This window comes from Boleophthalmus pectinirostris, unplaced genomic scaffold, assembly GCF_026225935.1.
Source record: "Boleophthalmus pectinirostris isolate CB_2022bp ecotype Guang Dong unplaced genomic scaffold, ASM2622593v1 HiC_scaffold_10, whole genome shotgun sequence".
Classification (NCBI taxonomy): Eukaryota; Metazoa; Chordata; class Actinopteri; order Gobiiformes; family Gobiidae; genus Boleophthalmus; species Boleophthalmus pectinirostris.
Genome location: NW_026570971.1, coordinates 15,125,802 through 15,135,885, shown reverse-complemented (window position 1 = coordinate 15,135,885; position 10,084 = coordinate 15,125,802). Strand labels below are relative to the sequence as shown.

The following is a 10,084-nucleotide window of genomic DNA, read 5'->3' as shown; positions in this document are numbered from 1 at the left end:
TGATTTGTCCACGAACTTAGACTGTCCACGACTGTATACAGTATTTATTTTTTAACAGGTGCCATTATTATGTTAGTTTAATAGATCCATGGTGTCCGTCCGGGTATTCGGGGTTTTGGTGCGTTGTTTGCAGGTAGCCCACGTGGTACAGTCTGGTTGCTATGGTTTCCGAAACATAAACTAACTAATGGACGAAGACACACGCTCCTTTTGTAGTCCTTTTGTCCTTTTGTCCCCTGTAACTACAGAGCGATGGACAAAGTGAAGCATGTCAGGATTCCTCTGGAGATAAGCGCATACGCCGAAACTCATGACATTTTGAGTCTGACTCGGGAGATGGTTCGCGGTCTGGTGATCGAGCAGCCTGAGGAGCCTCTGGAGTGGCTCATCAGAGAACTGAAAAAACCGGAGCGTCTTCCCCGGGTGTTGGTGCTGGGACCTCCGGCCGTGGGCAAACGCAGCGTGGCATCCCGTTTGGCGGTGAAGCTACGAGCAGTCCATGTGACCACGGAGTGTTTAATGGACGACTACAAGGACATGAGCGTTCAGGCGCGCACCTGTTTGAAAAAGGAGCAGGAGATCCCCGCTGATCTGCTGTGCGCTCTGGTGCAACACAGACTGGGGAAAACAGACTGTTTTAACAGGTAACGCTCAGGGCGACTCAGGACGAGTTAATATTTAACATGAGATTGGATGAAAAAGGGGAAAATTCTGTCCTGAATCCACCTTGCAGGCCTATTACAGGTTAGGGATCAGATAATCTAACAGATATTTGGGTAATATAAGGAGAGGCCTACTGGACGTTTGTTTAAAGCCTTTTTATTGTCCTTCACACCTGCGCACCTTTGTAGCAAAATAAAAAACATATATTTTTAAAAACAAATCAGTTCTTTAACCATTGTAAATAAGCTTTTTCACAAAGACCACCCACATTTTTTTGTGCAATTCTTTAGTTTTACGACGTTTTAACATGCCCTGCGGTGTGACCTCTCCTGTCTCTACTGGACATAAATTGTCATGTCAAAATATTCAAATAACTTATTTAATATGTCTAGAGTGGTAGTGGAATAATTATGCAGCTGTCCCATCTAAAATAAAATGTTTACGAAATAGTCACACCACATATTTATTTATTTTTATTATTTTTATTTTTAAATTGCGTTTTTACAAAAACAAGAAAATGATAATTATTAAATTTGTTCTGTAGCTTAAATCCTTAACCTCAGAGCCTCTCCTGGTGCATAAATGCCAGATGAGCACCTTTTAGTTTTTGTGTTTATAAATGTGAATTTTCATGTCACACCGCAGGACACCCTGTAGATTACGGCATTATATCTTTTTTTTTTTTTTTTTTTTTTTTTTTTTAGCTCTAAAGTAGTGATAAAGGTGTAATATTATTAAATAATGCATGCTTTCAACATCTTTATGATCTGTCTCTGACCCAAGAAAAGTGCTACAGTCACACTGCAGGACATTTGTGTTTTTGTTGAAAAAATAAATTCATTAATTAATTAAACACAACTTCATTCTAAAACTATATGCAATTTAGAGAACTGATATTTGAGTACAGTTTAGTTGAATTTTGGAAGAAGAAAAATATTATTTAGAAAGCCATTTAAAGTGATGATGCTAAAAATGTAGTACCCATAAGCAAAATGTTGGCTTTAACTTGGCCTGATGTGACTCTGCTGTCAGGGGCTGGATCCTGGATGGCATTCTTCAGAGCAGACTGCAGGCTCTGGCTTTACAGAGAGCAGGAATCCTTCCTGAACACGTGGTTCATCTGTCTGCACCTGAGGACGTGCTGCGGGAGCGAAATCGAGGGCGGCTGCTGGATCCAGACACTGGAGATGTGTATCACCAGACTTTCATCTGGCCTGACCACACGATTGTTGCTGACCGGCTGGTGAAGGGCCGGGTCCTGACAGAGGAGACACTCTCTGCACGTTTACATCGTTACCGCTGTGAGATCACTGGGTTAAGCTCTGCCTACAAACATTCTCTGAAGGTGTTCAACAGTGACCAGCCACATGAGGATGTGTACCAACAAGTGCTGGCATTTGTTCAGACCCGGGACTGCCAGAGAACCCCCAGAGTGCTGCTGCTGGGTCCCCCAGGTGCAGGGAAAAGTCTGCAGGCACAAAGGCTCTGTCACAAGTACAACCTGGTCAACATCTGCTGCAGTGAGCTCCTCAGGGCTGTGGCTACTGACGGCTGTGAACTAGGGGTTCAGATCAAATCCTATCTAGATGTGGGGCGCCCCATACCGGACTCTTTGGTCTTGGAGGTCCTGGAGAAGCGGTTGAATAGGGAGGACTGCTACAGGGGGTGGGTCCTCCATGATTTCTCAGAAGAGATCAACCAAGCCCAGGCACTGAAGAAAACATTTCATCATCCAAATCGAGTGTTCTTCCTGGACCTCAGTGAGGAGGAGAGCCTTCACAGAGTGTCTCTGAGAGCCACAGACCCAGTGACAGGGATCAGCTATCACTCCATGAGCAGCCCAGCTCCAAGTGCTGAGGTCCAGAGCCGCCTGCAGACCAGTCCAGCCCACCACAGGGAGGCTGTGCTCCAGAAGGTCCAGCACTTTAACTCTCAGAGAGCTGGACTCAGTGCAGTGTACCCTGATGCCATCCACATTGACGCACAACAGGACCCCCAGTCTGTGTTTGAAATCCTGGAGAAAAAACTCACCACCAACTGAGACAAAGAGACATGTTCTGAAAAAGCCAAATAAAGTCACTGAAAGGGTATTTCATTCACAGTAATGATCAAATACTCTACCTGTACCCTGTAGTTGTAAACATGAATATCATATGCAGTCTATAAAATAAAGTTTCAAATAATACAAATAAAATGTTACAAATATATTGTCTCCAAGAGAAAACTGGAGAAAGCTACGTGTGAATGTTTAGCTTTACATTTAGGCATTGATTTATTTCTACTTCAGAAAATACTTCCTACCGATACAATTACATGTTTTTATGTCTAAATCTAAATCTTAAATGTTAAATCTAAATTTATATGATAAATGTAAATATTAAATCTAAATCTAAATGTTAAAGCCATATTTTTCTCAGTCTGCCTGTCATAATGAGTTTTTCTTTTGTATAGCATAATAATGAAATTTGTATTTGGTGAGAAATAAGTTATTGCAATGTTTCTGCATGTCAAATAGCATGTAGCTTTAATTTGGGCTACAACATCTTTCTTCTTGAACTTGAGGAACCTGATCCTCGGGCTGCTGTGTTGATGTTGTCCACCAGACGGTGCTGCAGTTGCCACTTCATGATAATCGTGAAGAAGAAGAAGAAGAAGGGTTGTTTGGTATCGTATCAGCTGAGAGCGCACACAGCACAGCTGCCATCAAGGCTAGTCTCACAGGCTTTTCATATTTCTCAGCCTTATCCCTGCGACCCAATAACTGTGAGCATGTTGGCCGTCAGAACCGCTCTGCGCCTGGGTTGCACACGGTGCCTGTCCCCGCTTCAGGGGCTCCAGAGACGGGGCTGCGCAGGAGCCTCCATCCCAGTAGACGACGTGGTAAACGGTCTCACGGACGAACAGATTCAGGTGAGCCTCGTTTAGCCGCTATGAGGATTGAGAATATTCACTTGATGAAACGATCCAAGAGCGGAGGGCTTTTGTTGTGCAGGTGTAAGTGTGGCACATGAGGGTGGTGACATAACCTGACATGACCTGTTTGATAATACCCAAAAGTCACAGAAAGACTGTCTAAGTTTTGGTAAAATTATGTTATTCTTACTCAAGATATAAAATATTCAGTAGCTAAGCTAAGTTGTATCTAAAAGTATGAAAGTGAGGAGGTGATGGGTCACCTCCATGGAAGTAGGCAGTGCAGAGTGCGGGGGTGGGCTCTAGGGGCTGAATATGATTGGATGACCATACGTCATGCCCCGTACGCGTCCACGTGCTCTTTATCTTAAATAATTGTTGAGAAATTAACACTATTAACGTCTTTTTCGAACTGTAGCTTCCTCTTAGTTTGCACAAAGTTTGTTGTAATGGCAGACAAGAATTCACGACCAGAAAGTCTGTTTTTGACGTCGATGAAAGACGAAGAGAAGGGGAAGAGGAACGAAGCGCGACATTTGAAAAAAGACAAACAGTCGCTGCATTTCTCTTTCCTTGGAAAATCTTCTATACAACCTTTAAGTACAGATCAGTAGGCAGGGATGGGGGGACAGTGCAGGACAATCCAGGATTCGTCTCACATGAAAAAGAGCTAATGAAAGTTGATCTGACATCATGTGTACCCTTTAACATGTACATTGAGGAGCACAGGTTTTTTGTCATTCTCAGTATATGGACAGGACAGGCCAAGCCACTTGTGAAAGCTCATAACCTTCATAATTCACTCACTGAACTGGTTGCACTAGCACGGAATAATGACTGACTGAAGGTGTTGGTGAGACTTCAGACCAGTCATCTGAGAGTTTTAAATTAAAATCAGATGGATTTGTCAGTTACTCATGCTTCTGCTTTCTGATTGGATAATTGACTTGGGAATCAACACACAAAATGAAACAACAACAACTTGACCATCATATTGAACATGATTGTAATTATGACTAAATTGTCTGGTTGACAAACAATGGTTATCTGCTAAACTAAAGCAATATTTGATTAGAGCATGTACATCTCATATCTGGGGACAGTGATGGGCCATGTTTGAGAAACCAATTCTACACACCCTACATTTTAAATAATGGGATAGAAAATGAGACATTTAACTTTCACTATGTAATGTGTCTTCAAAAACTATGGCCTGTCTCACTTGCCTCAGCCAACTCTCCCATTCTATCTTCAGGATTGCCTTTTGCAAACATGTTGAATTGTCATATTTAAAATTTTTCTTTTGCACAGCTTCGACAAAGTGTCCGCAAATTCTGTGCTGAACAATTAGCTCCTTATGCTGATGAGATTGACAAGACAAATGAGTTTCCACAAATGAGAGTAAGTATCATTCTTAAATAAAACTACTGATATCATAATCATATCTGTGTTTGTACTTAAATGTGGCTATTTGCTACCCTCCAAGAAAATATATTTCAATATGATCCTGATTTGTGTGTGTTTTTATTATAGGATTACTGGAAAGCCATGGGTGAGATGGGCCTCCTTGGCATGACTGCTCCAGGTAATTATTTTCTCATCAGTTCAGTAAGCAAATTCTTAAAACTGTGAAATATATAAAAGACCTCATTGTCTGCACCCAGTGGAGTATGGGGGCACTGGGCTGGGTTACTTGGACCATGTGATTGTGATGGAAGAAATGTCCCGAGTGTCAGCAGCCATTGCTTTGAGTTATGGTGCCCACTCCAACCTCTGTGTCAACCAGATGGTCCGCCACGGCAACGAGAAACAGAAGGAGAAGTATCTACCCAAGGTTTGGACCAAAAGCTTTCATGTTCTCCTCTAACCTGAATAGGACAGAATAGTGATCGTCTTCTACTATTGTGCAGCTGCTAAACGGGGAGCATGTAGGAGCACTGGCTATGAGTGAACCAAATGCTGGATCTGATGTCGTTTCCATGAAGCTCAAAGCCAAGAAGAAAGGTAAACACTGATAGTTCGTAAACATGCTCTATCCACCCATCTGCAGTAAATGGCCAAAGGGAATTCAAAAGTGCAAATAATTCAAATTAGTACAGGACCTGGAGAAATTAACATTTGACACATTGTGGTATTTTTATAACTTAAGATGACAGAAGTTATAAATAGAACATTCTGCAAAAAAATTCCACATTTGCTGCATTTCCTCTCCCAGTGCCCAACATGGAGCCAGTAGAACTTTTTCAACAAGATTTTTTACAAGCAGAAACTGTTCACTGATTGCTGACTGCTTACATTGGCTTTTACAGGTGACTACTATGTTCTTAATGGTAACAAGTTCTGGATCACGAACGGGCCAGATGCTGATGTCCTCATTGTTTATGCTAAAACTATCCCGGAGGCCCATCAAAAAGGAATTACTGCTTTCATTGTGGAAAAGGTACATTTTATAAATCCACAAGTTCACACAAAAGACAGGTAGGTATAAATGCTTGGCCATTAGCTAACACTCTTGCCACCGCGTTCCAAATAGGAAGTTTGCATGCAGGTTCTTCCGACTCCTAGTAACCCTAGCTCCCACTGACTTACATTGGAATACTGTCACCCATCTTGCTGTAAATGCTGCAGTGAGCCTTGTAATTTTGGTCTTAAAATGTTTGTATTAACCCACTCTACATGATCCTGTTTTTGTTTATCCAAAGTTTTAATTTAGCAATTTTTACGGTTAAAAAATTCTATTCCTAATCTTGGAGCCTGGTTCCAAATTCGCCTTGTAACTCTTAGCATTGCAAGCTTCATTTGAGTGGAGCCAAATGCTATGGGTGATGTCACATTTGCTTAGTCTACTTCTTTATACTGTCTGTGGTCTTTACACAGGGGATGCCAGGATTTTCTACAGCACAGAAACTGGACAAACTTGGCATGAGGGGCTCCAACACATGTGAGCTGATCTTTGAAGACTGCAAAATCCCAGGTTAGCTTTGATTATTTAAAATACAATATTCATATTATTCAGAGACATTTGGGTACAAATTGTAGAAGTGTTTAACAAGGACATATCAGATAGTGTGAGAGTAATGAAGAAAGTATTTAGGTCAAAGAGCAGTGTCAAGTCAAAAAGCCCAGCCCCTGCACCAAGTCTTCACCTCCACTCCTGAGCCCTGTCTCCTCTCACCTCTGTTCCCTCCTCTTCTTCTTCACTGCTCCTCCCCTCTCCTCCCCTCCCCTTTTTTATTAGTTGATTAGGTTATTTTTAGTCTGGCCAGTAGATGGCAGCAAGACCAAAAAACCAGGTAACCAGGTGTGTCTCTGTAATCATTTAATTAGGCCCAGGTGTGCGCAAACAAATCAAACCAAACCAAGGAATGTGAGGGGAAACACAGAGACACTACTGGTGAGTAAATTTACCTTTAAACTTAGTTTTAAGTTTAAAGGAAATTGTAAATAAATTCAATTTAAGTTTGAAAATGCCAAAATAGAGCTAAGTTGAGTAACTAAATTGTTTATTTATAGAGTAGTAAATCTGATTTTAAGAAAATGATGTAAATTCTAAGTTTAAGTAGCTCTAGTTAAATATATATATATATATATATATATATATGTTATTTAGCAATTAAAAAACAATGTATTTATGTTTCAAAATGTATCTTCAAATATTACATTTCATGCACTCATTTAAAACTGTATAAAAAGTTAATTATAGGATTAAAAAATTATTGGTGAAATGATTGGTAAAAAATTATAGCTATTTAAGTTCATGTAAAAAATGTTTACTAAATATTATAAAATACAATAAATATTTTATTTATATATATATATATATATATATATATATATATATATATATTATATCTATAGCATAATTGAAGTGTATTAATTAAAATAATTATAGCTGCTGTCTGAACTGTGGAGACACTGGAGCTGCAGCTGGGGCAGCTGCAGCTGCTGTCCCAGTGTCTGAACTGTGGAGACACTGGGACAGCAGTTTGCTGTATATATACTGTTGGAGCATGTTTATTTGTTGTATGTTTTTTTTAAACTCTAAAGAGTCTGTAATAAAAGTTTGATGATGGTATAAATAACATATGTTTATACATTATTTTCAGTCTATAGATGTGGAGGTTATTGATATTTGTATTGTATCAGAACATTGAACCTTGTGTTGTCCTCATGTTTCATAGAGGAAAATGTCCTGGGACCTCTGAATAAAGGCGTGTATGTCATGATGAGTGGGCTCGACCTGGAGAGGCTTGTTCTGTCATCTGGACCAATTGGGTCAGTTAATACTGAACGTTTCATCCCGATACAGGACTCATTACAGTACCGACAGAGTAGAGCATATCAGAATGACAAACCATTAAGCCAAGTTGGATTTGTGACTTGTCAATGTTCACTCTTTCTCTCCCAGGATCATGCAAGCTGTCCTTGACTTTGCTGTGCCCTACCTACACGTACGAGAGGCCTTTGGACAGAAGATTGGACACTTTCAGGTTGAACCTTCTACACAAAAAAGACTCAAGTCAGCAGGGTTCAATCGGCATGCATTTTATGTAGTTTTATCCACTTGTTATGTTATACTAACATTGTGACATATTTAGATGTACTATGTAATGTTCCAGTGTACGTCTTTTGTTTTTATAAGTTCTGTAATATAATATAATTTTACATTTTTTGACAGTTAATGCAGGGAAAGATGGCAGATATGTACACCAGGCTGAGTTCCTGTCGACAGTATGTGTATAATGTAGCCCGAGCCTGTGATAAGGGGCACTTTAGTGCAATGGTAAGTTAACCCCCCACATGTTTTATCATTTTTGTTCACTTTTCTTATGAGTCCTCTGTTGTATAGGACTGCGCTGGAGTCATCCTGTACTGTGCCGAGAATGCCACACAGGTTGCCTTGGATGGTATTCAGTGTCTAGGTGAGTACAACAACTTCCACCTTAAACACTTCAACTTCGCATTGTGCTGGTCATTCTAACTCCGCATGTTGGACAGGGAATTAAACAGAATTAATAGTATTGTAAATGTGTATGGAGACAGTGCTGTTACTTCCAATGCATAGGGCTTCAAGTGCTCTGAGAGACACCACCTTAACTGTGCAGTTTAGATTGAATGACAATATTCGCGCAGCAGTTGTTTTTCTGTCTTCTGCCACGCACACTTCCCCCATCTCTCAGTATCTGATCTGGAGCATCTAACCACCAAACCTAGCCTTTGTGAACTTCTCCACTTGAGGCAGGAACTTCCCACTCATCTCAAACCGCCCCAGTGCATGTTACAGGTCCTCGTTCAGTGGAGCCATCAAAACAATCTGGTAACAACAGAGATGAGATCCTGCAGCCTCCAAACCACACGCCCCTGACTGTGCCTAGAAATTCTGTCCATAAAAACAATGAAAATAACCTGTGACAAAGGACAGCCAAGGCAGCCATGTTGAAAGGGCTTATAAGCACCAAGGCTCTCAGAAACATTATGTAACAGATGTAGTGAATTTAGGCACTGAAATTATCAGAGTAAATTAAGTGATTGTGTGTAAACCAGGCAAACGATCCTCATCTCCAGTTAAATCAACATTCACCTTAAAGGTTTAAAATGGCCTACTTTGTTTTTGTGGCCTACTAAATTTTTCCAACTGCTTAAACAAGACAATCAGTCCTACTGCATTATCAGCACGTATATGTGTAATGTTTATTACTGATGACAGTGAAATAATTACCCCTGAGGGAACTAATGAAGCACAGAAGTTGAAGTTGTGTTCAAGCTCATCGCATTGCAAGTCTAGTAAAGTCACCTTCAAATGTACCATTATTACCACAGGTGGAAATGGCTACATCAATGACTACCCAATGGGGAGGTTTCTGAGGGACGCTAAACTGTACGAGATTGGAGCAGGCACCAGTGAGATCCGCCGTCTCATCATCGGAAGGGCCTTCAACTCCATGTTCAGATAGGAGTGGACTGACCCCTCATGAGTGAATGCAGAGTTACTGACACCAACAGCCTTATATTCCTGTGATTTTTTTACATTTACTTTTACAGAGAACAGAAATCAACTGGTCATTTGCACCCATACAATGAAATATGGTTTTGTTTAGTTTTTTTGTCTACGAATGCATTTGGTCAGTAGTAATGATTTCAGTTTTTCTGCACTTCTGAACTAACACTCCCATCTAAGCTACAAAAAGTTTGGGTTAAATTTTGTAAAATGTCAGCCCATGCACAGTATTTATGGTAAAGAAAGTTCATTCATAAAAGTGGACACTGGACTTTGAGCAGTGGCTGCAAATGCTCTGAGCTGTAAATGATATAGTAGGCTGAAAATATAAGTTGCCGATGAGAATAATGTAGATAATGTGTTTAACAACTGTTTCTCTGTTCCTTGTATTTGTGAAGTTATAAACATGTAAAACTTCTTTCAAAATTCAGTTTTTATTTCTTGAATGTGCGATCTAATTTTAGCAGTGTAAAAATAAATACACCTAGGAAAGTTGAGTAGACATTGTGG

General features: G+C 40.3%; 2 protein-coding genes across 2 annotated transcripts; both read left to right on the top strand.

Moving 5' to 3' along the window:
• Positions 1 to 252: 252 nt before the first annotated feature.
• LOC110155418 (adenylate kinase 8-like) lies at positions 253 to 2,725 on the top strand. Its single transcript, XM_020919517.2, has 2 exons — positions 253 to 644; positions 1,696 to 2,725. Exons 1-2 carry the CDS (start codon positions 253 to 255, stop codon positions 2,702 to 2,704), a joined length of 1,401 nt encoding a protein of 466 aa, XP_020775176.2. The 3' UTR covers positions 2,705 to 2,725.
• A 583-nt stretch (positions 2,726 to 3,308) lies between these two features.
• On the top strand, positions 3,309 to 10,000 carry ivd (isovaleryl-CoA dehydrogenase). Its single transcript, XM_020919733.2, has 12 exons — positions 3,309 to 3,573; positions 4,888 to 4,977; positions 5,110 to 5,161; positions 5,241 to 5,410; positions 5,487 to 5,580; positions 5,886 to 6,016; positions 6,454 to 6,550; positions 7,758 to 7,851; positions 7,985 to 8,066; positions 8,255 to 8,359; positions 8,426 to 8,498; positions 9,397 to 10,000. The coding sequence occupies exons 1-12, from the start codon at positions 3,433 to 3,435 to the stop codon at positions 9,528 to 9,530; spliced, it is 1,263 nt and encodes a 420-aa protein (XP_020775392.2). The 5' UTR covers positions 3,309 to 3,432; the 3' UTR covers positions 9,531 to 10,000.
• Positions 10,001 to 10,084: the final 84 nt, after the last annotated feature.

Excerpts from the sequence above, each read along its gene's own strand:
- ivd (XM_020919733.2), top strand. The coding sequence starts at position 3,433 with ATGTTGGCCGTCAGAACCGCTCTGCGCCTGGGTTGCACACGGTGCCTG. Across the intron at positions 5,162-5,240 it reads CCTTGGCATGACTGCTCCAG|TGGAGTATGGGGGCACTGGG; the intron begins GTAATTATTTTC and ends GTCTGCACCCAG. Across the intron at positions 6,017-6,453 it reads CTGCTTTCATTGTGGAAAAG|GGGATGCCAGGATTTTCTAC; the intron begins GTACATTTTATA and ends GTCTTTACACAG.
- LOC110155418 (XM_020919517.2), top strand. The coding sequence starts at position 253 with ATGGACAAAGTGAAGCATGTCAGGATTCCTCTGGAGATAAGCGCATAC. Across the intron at positions 645-1,695 it reads AAAACAGACTGTTTTAACAG|GGGCTGGATCCTGGATGGCA; the intron begins GTAACGCTCAGG and ends CTCTGCTGTCAG.